Source organism: Chionomys nivalis, chromosome 1 (genome assembly GCF_950005125.1).
Source record: "Chionomys nivalis chromosome 1, mChiNiv1.1, whole genome shotgun sequence".
NCBI lineage: Eukaryota > Metazoa > Chordata > Mammalia > Rodentia > Cricetidae > Chionomys > Chionomys nivalis.
The window spans coordinates 2,723,343-2,741,178 of NC_080086.1; the positions used below are offsets into that span (position 1 = coordinate 2,723,343).

At 45.7% G+C, this 17,836-nt stretch overlaps 1 protein-coding gene across 2 annotated transcripts in view; it reads right to left on the minus strand.

The window, feature by feature from the left end:
• Positions 1-17,836, minus strand: part of Ccdc91 (coiled-coil domain containing 91) — a 194,140-nt gene that overhangs the window by 18,814 nt on the left and 157,490 nt on the right. For both annotated transcript variants that reach the window (XM_057786769.1, XM_057786777.1), the window contains exon 12: positions 9,709-9,822. In XM_057786769.1, the coding sequence (XP_057642752.1) occupies positions 9,709-9,822 (114 nt within the window). The remainder of the gene's footprint in view (positions 1-9,708; positions 9,823-17,836) is intronic.

Below are 17,836 nucleotides of genomic sequence, written 5' to 3' on the forward strand. Positions count from 1 at the left end.
CTTAAAGAAAGAACACCACCATAGTAGCCAAGAGGTGAACATTTGCTAGGATGCCTGGCAGTCGCTACAGTTGTTTGAATGAGAATGGGCCCACCCCCACCTCCCAGCTTGACTTCAGAGAACCAGCTCTAGGATTAGCTGAGAGAAAAAAAAACTAGAAATATTTCTGCAGTAACCATGGTGACCTGAAGAAACTCCCAAAGTATGTGGTCGCAATTTGTAATGCTCTGATTTCTGACATCCTTCCTGTGTTTGAGGAACTCCCCAGCCCATGAAGTCCAATTCCCCTACATCAAACTGAGCAAGCTTGGTCATCTGGCCTGCTCGCCTCTGATGCCACTTACTGGTCATGTGAGCAGGACTCTAAGCCAAACGCCAGCTCTGAGGTCTGTGCACAGGCACCTGTTCTAAGATAGCAACAGAGGCATCCGTCTGTGGGGTGTGGTGGTTTTTTGTGATTTCTCATCTCACAGCTGCAGCAAAGGAAATGCTACCTTTAGCCCATTCTATGGAGGAGATTCTGGTACTGCCCACGGGAATTTGGCCTCAACCTTGGTTTCTAGCCTTCCATTTGGCTAACCACTCATTGTTCTTCTGATAATCCTTGTGGGTGTTCACCCGCTGGCGTCGGCTTCTGTGTGAACAAAACCTAGAAACTCAGAGGAGTAAGAAGGACCTCGGGTTGGTTCTCTGCGTCTGTAAGGCTGGAAGGTTGGTTACCCAGGAGACACTGGAGAGAGAACAAGTAAAGTGTGCATCCCCAAACTTTCAGCAGTCTGGGACAAATTATTAACGTCAGGGCTTGAACAAGTGGCCTGGCTCTCCTCGCAACAAATGGCACCCAATGTGGGAAACTGTACCCACATAAAGCCTGCGAGAGCTTGGGAAGGGATTCTAGACAGAATAGAATAAAGCATGGCTTCTTGGTAGCAGCATTTTCTCAAATGGGCCAATCAGTTTATATCTAATGCAGACTAAACAGCTGGGGGACCTGGTGAGACGGACTTAGTCAACAGGGGTACGAAGGGGCGTGAACAGTGGGATACTTAGCCACACCATGTCTCAGATGAGTTTCCTATACCAAAGCTCAGCATCCAGCATGTGAGGTTAGTGTGGCAAATGCTTTTCACTCATCTCCCAGGCTTGTCTCTCAGAAGACATGGAAACGTTTTCTCTTAGGATTGCCAAACTACAGTGTTTCACACTAGGGCTCATTATATTGCTCCAGACTCCAGGACACAACACTATAGCCTTCTGCCTGCAGGTAGGAAGCAGAGCAATCAGCACCGAGGAATACATATTTGTCTCTTTATGAGTTCCTTTGTATCTCTGGTAGTGTGATTCTAACACTTCAGTGTGAGGCAGCTGATTTGAGGGTGTAACACCTTCAAATGTCCTTTTTGCTGCAGAGGGTGTTGGAAAGTAATTCAGCTCTGGGAGACGCAGAATGAGGTTGTGGAGTAGGGTTTGTGATTCCCACAAGGGGCATTAATGGGGGAGTGAGTCTCGGAAGGGCAGCAATGATGGCGAGACCTATTCCACCTCCTCGGGCTTTGCTTCTAAATTCCACACCTGAACACCTGAATCCTTCAACAGATGGCTCTTCACAATCAGCTTATCTTCTTCCCCTACCCCAGTCATTCTCAAAACTTTAGTGAGAATATAAATGTTTGTGTATGTATATGCAATTTTCAAATGGACCATAGCAACTTCATGTTAGGTGAATTTCATCTTAGGTGATATGTAGATTTATAATAAGTTAGTTTTAGGGGTGGGACAGATAGCTCAATGCTGATAGGCAGGTGTTGCTGTCAAAGAGGACCTGGCTACAGTTCCCAACACTCACACAGAGTGGCTCACCATCTGCAACTCCATTCCCAGGGGCATCCGACATCCTCCTCTGGTCTCCATGGGCACACTGAGCCCATAAGCTCATACAGACACAGCATAAACAAAAAGAAAAAATTTAAAATGAGTTTACAGGGTGTAAAGCAATGGGATTCATGGAATCACAGCTGAACCAATGGGCAAGGAGGGAAGAAAACAAGAACTTACTAGGACAGGGATGCAGCGATGAGAAACACCCACAACTAGAGAGAGAGAGAGAGAGCTGTGCAGGGCACCATCACCCCAAAGGTGATCAGTGCTGCAGGGGCCCCCTGAGACTATCCAGTTAGAACTCTGCCTTGGAAACAACAATCAACAGTCTGAAGTTTTAGCTGGGGGCAAAGCCAGACTTAGGATACACCCACACCCATGGACTTCATTCAAACACAATATGGCGGTAAGCAATGAGCAATCTCCCTTCTCTCTCACGGGCTGGCCTTCCTTTAGGAGGGAGCACCCAGAATCTGCAGCCAACAACGGGAAGGAATGCTGCTGTGTCTCTGAAGGAGAAGAGAAACACCACATTCCTCAGAGGAGGACATTCTCGAGATGTTTCCAAAACAATATTAGTTACAACTGTTATTATTAGTTTTGGCTATTTTTTCAAAGGAAAGGAATGTTTGTGGAGATACACATAATAGAAAATAATAGCACAACAGAGCAAGCACATTAAGACATTACCAAGTGTCTTTTAGCCAGGAAGTCTTTCTTCTTTCCACTGAAAATCAGGAAATAAGAAGATGAAAATCTCAGGAGCTACACTCAAAAAGGAGAACCTGGCCAAGACCCCACCGGTCTCCTTATAGCAAAGAGGCGAGCGAGAGTCTTCATAAACATGAAGCCATAGGGTGAAGAGTGCTGACCCGCTAGGGTCACATGCTCAACCTCACACCCAGTTCCTAGCGGCCAAGCCTGTGACACTCATCATCACGAAGGCTATTGTATTTCTAGATGTTCTGTGGGGAGCGCTGGTGAAAGTTAGCTCAATGCCTGGAATTTAGTCAGTCTCTCTCCTCTCTCCTCCCCCCCACCTCTGAATTTAGTCAGTCTTTCTCCTCTCTCTCTCTCTCTCTCTCTCTCTCTCTCTCTCTCTCTCTCTCTCTCTCTCTCTCGACAACAGCGTGGTATCTAACAAGAAGGAAAGATCTAACAGTGAGAGCATTGGAAACAGAACTTGACATCAGGAAACACTGGTGTTGTGTTGCTCACCTCCAAGCCACGAAGGAGAATTAAGTTTTTGTTTGTGGAACGCCCTCTGAGCCAACCTAACTTCAAACTTTAACAAAACGGACGGCTTTCAGGGCACACTGGGACCGTGACTCAGTTTTCTTAACTTGCTACAAACAAAGCCGTGTTCTAAATAACAACTTGTGTGCCTGGACATGCGTCAAGACCAGCAAGGCCCTGGCACACTAGGTTCTCCTTTCTCTCAACGCCCAAGGGAAGTGTGACTTGAAGTGAGTTTGGCACTAGCCCATGTGAAGGAAAGCGCTGAAGACTGTGCAGTCTATTGGAGGCTTTGAGTGAACTCCCCTAGTCCTGATGGGAGGCTAAGATAAGGCTGGGAGCAGTGACTGGCAGGCAGAGGGCAGGGAAGGCTCTGGCCACAGCTGCTGGGAAGGCATGGGCTACTGTCCATGGCTTTCTGACTTGAAATAGGAAATAAATCTGAACTGCCTTTACAGTAAAGAAAGGACAGTTTGTGAAAGAAAAGACTTGGTCTCTTACAGGAACGAGCAAATCGATGTCCACAGACTGTAATACTTTGCCTTTCCTGGGGTCCTAATGCTCTGCCACCCTCGGTCTTTGCCCAACGGCCATGGCAGCTAGCAGCACATGGTGAGGGTCAGATCTACAATATTGGTGACAGAGCTACTGAGCCTCCTTACAAGTCCCAGGAGACTCTAGCATGGGATCCATATTATCGCTCCTTCCCCAGCTGCCCGTGGTCCTGTGGAAGCTGGGGAATATAGGAAGTAAAAGGCTGATTAAAACACAAGTACATGATACAGTTCCTGGAGGCTGCAATTCACGATCGGGTGGACGTTGCGGTGATGCCGCTGTCTGTGGGGTACCCAGGCTTCTCTAAGAAAACCCCCACCCGCGTTCTGTAATGGAGTCCAACAAACTTATCGGTCTCGCCATGCCGGACTTTGGTAAGATCTTACTTTGGTCTGGCACCAGTACCCATCATGGCTGGTTAGAAGTGCATCTGTCTCCCCAGGAAAAGTTAACACAGCAGATTTTATTCCATTATCTTCTAGATTCTTGATAGACTGGGGTTATAGTTCTCAAGATTATTTGGCACATGAAATTCAGATTCTTTTGGCTGGACAGTGGAGGTGAGAATTCATTATGATGATTTTATTTTATCAGGTTCATTCATTTTTTCTGCTAGCTAGTCTTAATTTTAGAAATATACATACACATGTGTGCACATGATGTGGGATTTCATTTGTGGTGGCGCAAATGAATGTAGACAGATTATATAGATATATACAGCTTTAATAAGGAAATAAACTTACAGGACCACAGGTTCCCGCGGTGTACCGGAAAAGCGGAGCAAAAGAAAAAAAAGGGCTGCTGGGCTCACGCCCGGCAGATTTATCCGTAAACATTAGCCCGAGGTGAACACGCCCCCAATGGGTGGGGCTATGTCCCTACATTCATTGGTCAATAAAGAAACTGCCTTGGCCCATCTGATAGGGCAGAATTTAGATAGGCAGAGTAGACAGAACAGAATGCTGGGTAGAAGGAAGTGAGGTCAGACGCGATGAAGCAAGCTGCCAGGTCAGACATGCTGAATCTTTCCCGCTAAGACTGGTGCTACACAGATTATTAGAGATGGGTTGATCAGGATATGAGAATTAGCCAGTAAGGGCTAGAGCTAATGGGCCAAGCAGTGTTTAAAAGAACACAGTCTGTGTATTGTTATTTCGGGGCATAAGCTAGCCAGGCGGCCAGGAGCCGGGTGGCAGGAACGCAGCCCGCAGCTCCTACTACATGCACACACACGCACATACACACAGCACACACACACACGCACACACACGCACACACACACACACGTACACAGTTGTCCATTTACCTAGGGGCTATTTATCAAGGAACCTCAAGCCTTCATTGTGCTATCCTCACTAAAATCATGTTACTGAGAACAACATGCTGCATGTATTCATAGAGCAGGCATCTTATTTTATCTACCTTCTCCATTTCAGCCTGGGCTAGCAACATTATCAATACAATTTTTTTGTTTGTTTTCTTGTTTGAGCCTTGTGCTCAGGATATAAAGTCGGAGAAGACCACACAGGAAGAGTTTTATTTACTGTATTTCCAGTACCAACTATGCAGTTCAGACTGGCCTGGAACTTGTGTATGTCTGAGGATGATCTTGAACTCCTGATTCTCCCGCCTCCACCATTACCATGTTGGGATTACAGGCGTGTAACAACACATCTAGCTTCCTTCTTTTATCTCCATCTTGCCCACCAAGGGGGTTTGGCCAAAAGTCAAAGCATGGACTTCAGAATCAGACTGTAACTCTCTGTCTCTGTGACTTGGGGGTGAGAGGCACAGCCACATTCTCTGTCCTCAGGGACATTCTTACCGTCATCATTTCAAGCTCTCTGCGACTTTGGATTTCCTTCTTAGTGATCCATTACTTATACTACAAGACTTTTAACCATTGTTAGTAAAACACTCACTTGTTTGAACCATTGCAAAATAATGTCATCAAAATCATAAGCCTTTGATAACACTGTGCCTGTCCTGATGTGATGGTCTGACAGATGGATAAATGCCTTGGCATGGCCTCTGGTCACATGTCTGGGAATATTCCCAAGCGTCTTCTTATCAATGACACTTTAGATCAAGAATGAAGGTCAAGAAATGCGAAGGGGAGGTAGGTTCATTAAAATATATTTTATAAAATAAACCTTCAAGGAAGAATTTAGGACAGCAGCCAGCATTTAGGGTCTACTTGTATTGATACTGAAAGCTGCAAGGACCTTTTAAACCCTCACAGCTCATTGGCTTTGCGAAGCTTTCTTCTAAATAAAATTTTCTAAGCTCCACACCTAGGGAGGTGTGCTCGCTGGAGGCCGCTTAGCACGGTAGCTTGAACTGGCTGGCTTCACTGACTCTCAACAGTTTTCTAGAGGGCTAGCTGTATATATCTATATATATCTATAACACGGACGAGATATTGCAGATCTGGAAAGTAAAATTTTGATGGTTTAAATGAAAAGAGAAGGCTAAGCTCACTTAGGCACTGAAAACAAGTGACCAGAAAGTACAACCATGAGGAAAAGGTCCTCATGTATCTCAGTCTAGAGAAGCAATCTCAAATACGACATCCAAATCAAACGCCACAGCAGGTCCTGCGGGTCCCCACAGTGAAACACTCCTCAGTTCATTTCTTACTGACTACAGCTGGACCAGGTCACACAGAAGAAATAACTGATCAGGATGAGGGAGCAGCGGTGGCCGGCAGAGAAATGGCACTGCTTCTGCAGGTGTGTGCAAGAGAGGTCAAGGGCTGCCACTCTTGGGACACAACCAGTGAACACCAGGAACTGAAAAGCCCTCGACATACTCCGTAGTGGTCAAGGAAGAAGCCATTGCACTCTTGGTGGAATATCACAACTGTGAAGGGGAGGGAGGGCCGCAACACGCCACCACACTAGACACGAAACAAGGCAACGGGGACGGGGCAAGCTCTCTAGAGCTGTCTGTAGTTCCAGTAACTGTCACTATCGGAAGAAACGTAAGTTCTTCTAGAGCTGTCTGTAGTTCCAGTAACCGTCACTATCGGAAGAAACGTAAGTTCTTCTAGAGCTGTCTGTAGTTCCAGTAACCGTCACTATCGGAAGAAACATAAGTTCGCATTGGCTCAGTGTTGCCTTTAGCAGCGGAAGATGCAAGTGAAACCGCAGGGGACTGCAGCATTGCTGGCCTTCGAGAGCCCAGTTATGATTAAGAAATTCTGACAATGTCTTGGCCTCAGACCTTTGAAGTAATGATAATTGTTCCTTGCTCTTTTCTAAAAATCTAAATTAAAAGAATCCTCCCAAGTGAAGGTTATTTTCCTGGAGATGATTTTGAAAACACAGGCCATAATTCTGGTTCTTAAGAGGAAAAAATAATAATCTTTTATTACATTTGGATGAGGTTTTATTTTTAGGAATCACCGCCTGGCTGTGAAGAGCCGCTGTGTGCTGGACGCTATTCACGCTTCCTCCCTCACAGCAAGTTCACGTGTAGCAGTCTGAGCCTATGCGATGGGCGGGAACTATCCATTCCAGCCCAAGGGCTATCGGTCGTTACAAACCACAATATCCACGATGAGAGGTCAGGAGGGTTAAAGGACTGACTGGGGGCCCTCTGGCACCCGATTGGTCATAGCTGCTTCAATAACATACGGCAGGAGTTCAGCTCAGCTGTTGCAGCATGAAGCAAGGCTCAGTGCTCCAAGAAAGGAATTTTAAAAATATGATTGGGTTGAATATTTATTTATTTATTTTTTGGTTTTCTGAAACAGGGTTTCTCTGTAGCTTTGGTGCCTGTCCTGGAACTAGCTCTTGTAGACCAGGCTGGCCTCGAATACACAGAGATCCGCCTGCGTCTGCCTCAGTGCTGGGATTAAAGGTGTGCAACACCACCACCCAGCAGGTTGAATATTTATAATTATTTTAAACACCCAAACTGTCTCATTATTAATTTATTTTTCTGATTAATCATGAACATTTTTACTAGTAGGATGTTTTGATTATACAGTTTTCTTATGCTGTGGACCAGCAATGCAGTATCGTGTGAGCGGTGCTGACGGAATCTGAGTACGCACTGAGATTTCCTACCTAGTGCATAAGTAGCTCTCCCGCAGAAGTCTGAGCGCTGAGACTTCCTAACTAACTAGTGCACATAAAGTAACTCTCCCAGCCCAGATTCTGGGCCAGATGAATGACAGCCGTACACAAAGTTTGACAACACCTCTGCTGACACTTTGTGTAATAAGAACTGGAGTGTGAACGGGGCCTGGTTCTGTGTGTTCTCACTGTCTCTGCTGTCAATCAGACCACTTCCACAAATAGTAACTGACAGGCCTTTAAAAGGATTCAGAGGAATACAGGTCAAATGGCCTAGCCCATAATTTAGTTCTTTTGAGACATTAATTTGACATCCAGGGATCAGAGGACCATAAAAGAGCCATCCTTACTCCTAAAAGATGCTTTTAAGGTAAGCACATACTACAGAAAGTAACACAGTTTTGAATATATATATATATATATATCATATAAAAATATGCCCAAATGATTATCTCTGCAGATTTACACCTCATATATAGATCGGCTGATTCAGGAAAGTATATTAAATATGGAAGAACAATCTGAACACCTATCAATTGACGAAGTAAGAAAACACACACATACAACATCCCACTCAGCCTTGCAGAGGGAACATCTATGCCATGTGACCCACCCAGGAGCGCTCACAGTCAGGCTCAGAGCGGTTGGTCCAATTCACAGAGCTGGCTGAGGGGAGGGGAAGGGGCGGCCACTAATGAGCTAACAGCACTATCGGTCAGAATGATGAATAACCTCCCCTGGGCCACTCTACAACACGGCACCTATATTCAGCAAGGACACCTCGGAGGAGCCACATGACCGAGGGGGCAGAGTTCATGCTAAGGGCTGTAGTAACCACCAAGGGAAAGATTAAGAGGAAAAGACAATGGAAAGGAGGAGCCCATAAGAATCCCTAAGTTTATTTTATCTGTGTTTCTTCACTATTCCAAATAATCCGTGTGTATCCGCCATTCCTCTGGGCACAGCTCATAAACTAGATTATCTGAAATAACCTCTGTGGGAAACACTGACACACAATTAAAATGCCAACTTCACTTTCGGGTTCAGAATGTGAAAAATCTATCAGAAATCAGGGTGAAAATAAAGATCCCCCTAAAGCAAGGTGCTCAAAGATATAGCCACACATAGAGTGCTCCTGTGGATGCCCACTTCTCTGGAAACGTCCCTGACTGATTCTGTACTCTGCTGACAAGCTATCTGCTGACAGGAATCAGAGACTGGGAATTTTCTTCGCACCATACAGATCTGACTTCAGGTTGGGAGCACGGGACTGAGTGGTGCCCTGACCCTCACTGCCTTCTCAGCACTTTGCAAACTACAGGACAGCAGCTGGCGTTTTCCGCTCTGCCATCCAGCCTACAATCAAGCTTAGACACTACACGCTTCATATTCACCGTTCCGCTTATATGCTTGTTATGGTGTAGAACACCTGATTCTTTATAGTATGTATCTGCATGCAGTACATAGGAATTATTGTACTTTACACACATATGATAGGCATGTAAATAAAACATACTAAAACGCGTTAGTGTGGCCTGTTTGTGGGAGGACAGTGAGTGAATCTTGTTCTGCTTTCAGCCCCTGCAGCTCCGTCCCTGAATTCTGACCAGCATGTTCTGACCTGCTTTGAAACAGAACCAGAGCAATGTGGTATTTATTTGCGGACTGTAACGAAATCTGTTAGAACCACAGTCAGGCTAAGAAAGAGAGCCTGAAGAGCACATGCAAGTGTCTACAGGAATTAAAGGAATCGATAATCACACGGCAACCCCCTGAAGTCTAGAACTGCCTTTCTGAGTCTATCGTTATGGGACCTAGACAGAAGCTCACCGCTGCTCTGTCCTTGTCTGATGGCTGTGCTGAGAGAGCTGCTGGGGGGATCCGCAAGGGTGCTGTTCTGCCCTTGTGTGATGGGTGATTAGCAATAACTGTTGGGTGGATCCGCACGGGGACTTACCCTCCTCTGCTCTCTCAGGTACTCCACCAGTTCCTCTCTCGTTCTCTTCACCGCCTCTGCCATGGCCTTTTCGCCTCTCTTCTGTTCCTCTATTATGGCTGCTTTGACAGCTTCCTGTTTGGGGTTGGAAAGCGTGGTCAGCATGGCGCACACAAAGGCAGAGTTGTGCTATTTATGTAACTGAGGGGCTTTTGGGGTGCATCATTCTGTTCCAGGCCAATCTTTGCAATGCATCCCTGGAAAAGATTTGTAACGGATAGGGGCTTTAGGAGGAAAGAAGGGAACTAACCACTTACTGAAGGAGGTGATGAGCCTAGCAGATGCCACCTGACTCCTCGGCAACAGGTCACCCCATTTCCATCAGACTGCCTTCCTGTCCTCTGTATCCACACAGACTCAATGCCTGCTCTTCCAAGTGCATCTCACGCTCCAGTGGCCTCACTCACAGTGAATTTTGTCACAACCATCGTCAAATGAGGTCTTATAGCTAAGGTTTATAGACACCTTGGCTTCATGTCAGGTCAAGATGCTGAGAGCCAAAAGCCAGGTAAAACTCCACCCTGTTAGCTGCTATTTGGAATGAGAACTCGAGAGGGGAAAGAAGAACTCACTGCCTTACTGAATTGGGTATCAGAAACCTGAGGGATTTCAGAATGGCAGATAAACAGAAAGTGAGTGGGCAGGTAATATTCCAAGGAAGAAAGACTTCTCAGGAAGCAACAATAAGTTCTGCAAAAATAGAACTTTATCCTTCTATTTTGATTAAAAATAAATAATAACACCCGACTGAAATGAATGCTACAAACCACAATGCTGGCTGGGCCTTTCCCACGGGGTAACACCAGCAGTGAACATTCTCCTCACTTTTGACTCTCTACACGTACTTTCTCTTACGTTTTCCTCAACCACTTTAGACATGTATACATGGCCCAGAAAATATAAAACAACGATTCACTATTAAAAGTCTATTTACAATAGAAATTGTATAGCATGTAGGAAAGCATGAGCACACAGTGATATACACGCAAGTGTGTAAACATGCAAGTGTGTAAACATACACATGTAAAACTGTAAGCATGCAAGTGTGTGAACACGCAAGTGTGTAAACACACGTAAAACTGTAAACATGCAAGTGTGTAAACACGCAAGTGTGTAAACACGCAAATCTACACAGAGAATAAGGGCAGAGTAGGAAGGAGCTGGACATCAAGAGATAAGATTACACTGTTTGTGATATTTTCCTATCTCTGGAAGTTTTCAGCTGAAACATGCTCTGAGCATTTTCTTAAGTTCTTATATTCATTATAGTATGATTTATATTCCTTTATACAGTGTATAATGACTTATCTTTACAAGTTCTTAATTAATAAACCACATTTATCATGCAATTGCACAATTCAAATTTTATTCCTACTCATACTAAATATAATTAAGCATTATTTTAAAAGTTACACATGGCTGCAGAAAAGCATAGAAAGCGAGTGATTAGAAGAGGCACAGATACCAGACAGAGCTCTCATCTGTGGTCGGCCGCCTTCTGCTCATGTGTTCATTTGTCAAAGTATCTACTAATTACCCAATAGGATGTGTGAAACACAGCTCCAAATCCTAGAACCTCCTATCTCCTCTTAGCGAGCTGTAATTTACCCACACTAACAGGACATGAGAGGAGAGAAACAGAAGCAACAGTGTAGTAACATACTGCGAAAGACACCAGGGCCAGTGGGTGTGCCTGTGAGAGGTGCGTGCTGGGCATTGGATGCTGGTTACGCATACTTCTGTCTGAAAGTTCCTGTAGGAGTGGAGAAGCCAGGCAGACCTGGCTCAGAGCTCCCAAGTATCCTAGTACACTGGCTTCCATTCCTGCTGCGTGGGCTGTGAACCTGTCAGTTCCCCACAGTCACCCAGCTTCTCCCCAAAGTCAGTATCTGCCCAATCTTCCCCACAACACTCTTCAAACGCACTCTTAATTATGCAGAGAAAAGCAAAGTGTGGGTGAATTCTCATTCCCTTTACTGCAAACAAGGGCCACTGTGCGTCCACACTTAGCCAAGTACATGATGCAGACAATGGACTTGCCTGAAGTTAGATGTTCATTCTCTTAGTACATGGGACACACATGTTTCAGCATGGTAGGTGGTGTGGAGTGGTGCATTAGTGCTAACAGAAGCTGTGTGTGCAAGCTTTGGAATTCACAGTGCTGATGCAGGGGAGGCTCAGTCTCTTCTGTGGCATTAGGCGGTGGGGCCTGATGGAGGCACCTATATCACTGGGGGATTCTAGAAGGGACTAGCCTTGCTCTGGTGGGCTGTACTAGCTTCTGCAGGCCCAGTCTCTGAACTGCTCACTTCCTGTCTCACCCTGTGCTCTTAGGTAATTCCTGCTGTTCTGCCACAGACCTGGAGTGACGCAGTCCAGGAGGCCTGGAAATGAGTGACTGCACCCTTTCCTGGACTTCAGCTCCAAATGAGTGGGCTGTTTTTTCTTTTCTTTTCAAAATTTCTGGGATCAGTTACATTGTGCACATGCACACACATGTGCATGCACGTGCGCGCGCGCGCGCACACACACACACACACACACACACACACACACGGTGGGTATGGAAAGACACTGGTCAATGCACCCAAAGCTGTTTCTGAGGAGGAGAGAGTTCTGGTGTTCTGTGGCACAGGGGGATGACTACAAACAAAATATTGGATATTTTAATATAAAAATGACAAATATAAAAATGTGAGAAATATGCTAAGAACCTAGATTTCACACAATATATACATGTGCTGAGACATTAAAACCCACTATAACTGTATGTGGCATTACTATGCATCTACTAAAAATGAAAGTCACAGATACTTGGGTGTCTCAGGCAGGAGAACCAAGTCCAAGGCCAGCCTGGGCTACAAAGCAACCTGAAGGCCCGTCTGAGAAATATGGTGAAACCTTGTCTTAAATAAGAAAAAGAGCTGTGGGCGTGGGCAGAGAACGCCTGTTGGGTACACACACTGCCAGTTCACTTTCCCTATCACCAAAGTAAAACCATTACCATGTAGAACCTCTCACCCGCACAGCTACAGTCAGCAGTGTGCAGACAGGAGGAGTCACAGGTCAGTGTGCTTCCCCATGTGTCCACACTCTCCACTGCCACACAAACTTAAAGCTCAAACCATGGTTTGGATGGGTTTTCTAGAGTCTAGACACTAATGCAGCAAAAGGAAAATTTTGCATTTCAAAAGCCACGTACTGTGCAACAGCTTTTCAGGCCATGTTGACTTTGAAGTAATTAATCTGTGCTGCAATGATTGGAAAAGGAAATCAAGAGAATACAGGAGGTTCTAGAAACGCCACCCAGGAAACCAATACACTCTCTCAACTCGGACGCTGACACAGGCAGGAAGTGGGCACTGGGACTCAGATGATGGGGACGGTGAACCCTCAATTACAAGTAAGCAAAATGCTACCTCAGAAGAAAATCTTATTCTTTGTATTAGAGAATCAAGCCTGAAAAAAATTACTTTCTTTTACGATATTGATTTTCACCAATTGAGTTATAAACATCACTCATTGTATTAGAACCTGTGCAACATTTTGCTGAAACCCTAAAAGATTTACACTCTGGCTTGTTACAGAGACGTATTTGCCAGCACCTAGTTCCAGCCATGGTCCTCTACGCTAGGGAACGGGGCTGGGTCAGCTCTGCAGGCTCTTGGATCAGCACTTTGTCTGTGATCAGCTACAGCTAAGGTGACCTCAAAGACGGGGCCACTCTGTTTTTATGATCCCCATCCTCTAGATAGGAAGGAGCTTAGAAATTGTTTTAGGAAAGTCAGATGTACTTTCAGAACCAAGGATGAAGGCATGGAGGCTCCTATGGCAGGCTCGGGATGAGGCAGCTACTGTAGCCACACTGCTCCCAGATCCTTTGTCTGTGGCCTTCTCAGCACTTGCGCATCTTCCAGCCACTGCTGATCCCCTGGGCTCTCACTCAGCCATATTCCTGGGATGCTCTGCCTCTCTTTTCATCAGAACCTCTAGATTCTAGACCTATAAACTGCTTGCTGTTGGCTGATCCTTCCTTTGGTTGACTATTTCCTCTGGGAGATTTTTGCCTGGGCAACTTCTTTGTCTGAAAATGTTTTTATTTTACCTCATTATATAGCTGGTGATTTGAAGCTCTAGGCTGGAAATTTCAGTTTTAAACACCCTTAAGCATGTGACCCTACGTCGGTTCCTGGTCACTGGCACACTGGCTTGGCTTTCCCTCCAGAGCATCCTACCTTTTGACATTCCAACACCTTGTAACCCAGAGCTCACTCAAGAATCAGACATTTGAGTTTTTTAAAAATTGTAAAAAACATTCAACTCCTTAAGTAAATTTACAATTTTGTATTTAGCTCCGATTCCTAGCTATCCTGGGGCAGTGGGGTCTATGGGCCACAGGCTGGACACACTGTCTTGATTCTAAGATATTTCCTTCATTTTTCAAAAGTTTCATTATGAACCTAGTTAGGAGCAGATCCAGACATGAGTCCTAATAATCTAGAAAGCCATACCTTCTAATTCTAGATTTCATAAAAGTCATGAGGAATTAGTACAGAGTTTTGATTGATCTGAGTTCCATAAAGCTGTGGGCGGGGCCTTCTGATGGATTGCCTGGTTCATTTCTGTATCTGCATGATTCAATTTATCCTTTTAAATTATCACAAGGCAATTTCTATTTTTAAATTTTATACATTTTAAATTAAAGTAAATCACTTCCTCCACTCCCTTCCTCCCTCCAGCACCTTCCAAGATCCCTCCTTACTAATATTCCCCCCATATGGCCAAATTGACAGCTTCTTTTCTTTATTATTACCACAGTTGTGTATTTTACATGCAGGCAGATTCTCTCTCTCTCTCTCTCTCTCTCTCTCTCTCTCTCTCTCTCTCTCTCACACACACACACACACACACACACACACACACCCCTGAGGCTGTTTGTGTTGTCTGTGCACTGGACACTGCATAAGAAGGCCCACCCCTGAGAGGGCCCAATTCTTCCACCATCAGTGATTAGTTGCCTGTAGTTCTCGGTCTGGGGTGGGACCCACGAGGTTTTCCTGCCTTCCATTTCAGCACATCTATTGATAATGCTTTTGTCCTGGTCTTATTTATGTGGCCATTTCTGGGGTAAACGGGTTTTACATCAGGATTCCTGGAATTCTGGCTCTTACAATCTTTCTGCCCCCCTCCTTCCACAATGCTGTCCGTGCCACGAATGAAGGAGCCGTGGTAAGGACGTATCCCCTGGGGCTGGGCTCTCAGTCTGCCGACCTCTGCATTGGGTACAGTTGTGGTTTCCAGTGATGGTCCCCATTTGCTGTCAAAAGAGGCTTATTTGATAGAAGAGGACAGCTACATTCACGCAGCAAAGATGTCTCAAGGACAAGGAGGAGCTCAGGTCAATGTGCGTTTGCTGATGGTGGCGGGATGAGGGACCGGATGGGCTACCTCTGTCTATTTATATTCCTCCCTGGGAAACATTTACAACTCCTGAGTTTGATATTTTTGATATATGTTCCTATTCTCTTGCTTTAAAAATACAGCCTCCTGGACTAGAGAGATGGCTCAGCAGTTAAGAACACTGGTTGCTCTTCCAGTGGACTCAAGTCTAATGGTCAGCACAGACATGGCCATGCCCAAAAAACTGTAACTCCAGTCCCAGAGATTCAACACTCTCTTACCGGACATACTTGTGCACAGACATGCAGGCAGGCAAAACACTCATACACAAAAAATACATTTAAAAAACTTAAAAGCACAGACTCTCCTTTGTCTGGTGTGCAAGCCTCCATTTCTGAGGAATCAAGGATAGCTTTTAATAACTTCTAAGACCCCAAATCTTTCTTTTATTCTCTGTGCTCTTAAAGAGTCGCAGACTAAAGCAGTGTGACAACCCAGTGCTTGCAGTTACAGCCCTTGGCCCAGGTCGAGAACAGAGCCATCTGGCTACCGCTTCCCTGGGGCCATTTCCTATAACAATATACTTAGGTCTTTCATCTTGGGCTCCCCAGATTCCTCAGAAAAAAGCATCTTCCAGTTCCCATGGCCCTCAGCATGGAGAGCTGAGATGGGGTGGATGGGAAGGGTGAGGATCTCAATGCTCAGCTCAGGGTGTTCACCTCTGCTGACCCACTGCACTTCAGGAGAACGGCTACATTTCAGAGGGGCCCCTGATCTTGATTCAGAGACCTCGCCTCCTTTCTTACAGTCCAAACCTTCCCTCTCTGCAGTCTCCCCGTGGGCCACCAGCACAAAAGTCTCTCAGACGTGCCCACACTGGACTGGAATTTTGAGAAGGAGAAAATGATGCTGAATCTTCTCTGCGCTCTTCTCAGTGGGGGCACACGGCTTCCACAGTTTCTAACAATTTCTGACACAGCCACACTCCAGCCCCAGCCAAAACGCAGCTCTGAGAGTCATGTGGCTTCATCTGCATTCCAGTGACCACGTCTGTTCTGTTCAACGTTTGTCCAGGTTTGTTTTCTTCAATGCCTGTTTGTCCACCGCTCCACCAGTTCAGCTGCCATACCATGAACCAGGAGGCCATCTTCCTGCGTGTTAAATATCCAGCTCTTTCCAGAAAGCATTCATAGCGCTCTCCTGTCTGGGTGCGTCATCTGCAAGGCTAGCTCACGAGCATCACCAAGAAAGCATTCATAGCCTCTCCTGTCTGGGTGCGTCATCTGCAAGGCTAGCTCACGAGCATCACCAAGAAAGCATTCATAGCGCTCTCCTGTCTGGGTGCGTCATCTGCAAGGCTAGCTCACGAGCATCACCAAGAAAGCATTCATAGCCTCTCCTGTCTGGGTGCGTCATCTGCAAGGCTAGCTCACGAGCATCACCAAGAAAGCATTCATAGCGCTCTCCTGTCTGGGTGCATCATCTGCAAGGCTAGCTCACGAGCATCACCAAGAAAGCATTCATAGCGCTCTCCTGTCTGGGTGCGTTACAGTCAATGGGCATGGGCGTGCGGGCGTCTCTATAGCAGGATGTAATAGGCCTGTGTCTCCAGCTCCACAATCTCTTCTCTAGGCTTATCAACAGGTTAGCAACAGACATTAGATATTTAATACAAAACATGCTTTTAATTCCAACAAAAATTGACCCTTTCTCAAAACTTTAATGTAATAGGGATTTGTTCCTAAAAGCCACCATTTACTAAGAAATGGCTCTGATGATTGATAGGCTTGGCCAAATGATGAACCACAATTCAGTTCATCACACTTGTCATCAGCAGACACACGTTCCCAAGGCCCCACAACCACTGGGTACCTCCCACCACAACATTTCCTCTCCCCAGGACGTCATGTGAGTGGCACCACATGACCTGCTTATTAATTCCCCAACTCTGGCTTCCTATATCTAAGGAATCCTCCCCTCCCCCCCAGCGGCTGCCAAACACACAGGTGTGGTGCTTTTCTCTCTCACGCAGCCCACCGCACTACAGACACTTAGCTTGTTTACTATGGCTCCTTCTCAACTGATCTTATACTTCACAGGGGTCAGCTCTGTGTAGCAAAACCTTCTCTAGAAGTGACAACGTGTGGTCAGAACAAATGAATAGCACAAGAATAATGCCTACCTACGGGTTTTCTTCTCTAATTATCTATTACTATCTAAGGCAAATCTGTATTTATGCTAAGATGAGAACCTTGGGGTGGGGAAATGTGGGGTGGGTGGGGGCACTGTGGCAACCTTCAATGCCTCTGGAGATAGGCAGCCTGGCCCTGACAAGGTCAGACATCCACTGTGATGAGCTACAGAACCTGTATCTTTGTAGTGGCATTTCACGGTGTGCTGGAGAGATGGCTCAGCCAGTAAAATGCTTGCTAAGCCTGAGGACCTAAGGTTTACAGAGGGTCAACCTGCAGAACCCAGTTAGACATCTGAGCATAATAACATATGCTGGTAATCCCAGCATGTGGGAAGCAGAGACAGCGGCATCTCGGGGGCCTAAGGAGAAAGCCCAGATAACAGGAAAGAGTCCATCTTTTTTTTTTTTTCAAATATTTATTTATTTTTATGTAAACAATATTCTGTGTGTATGCCTGCAGGCCAGAAGACGGCACCAGACCCCATTACAGATGGT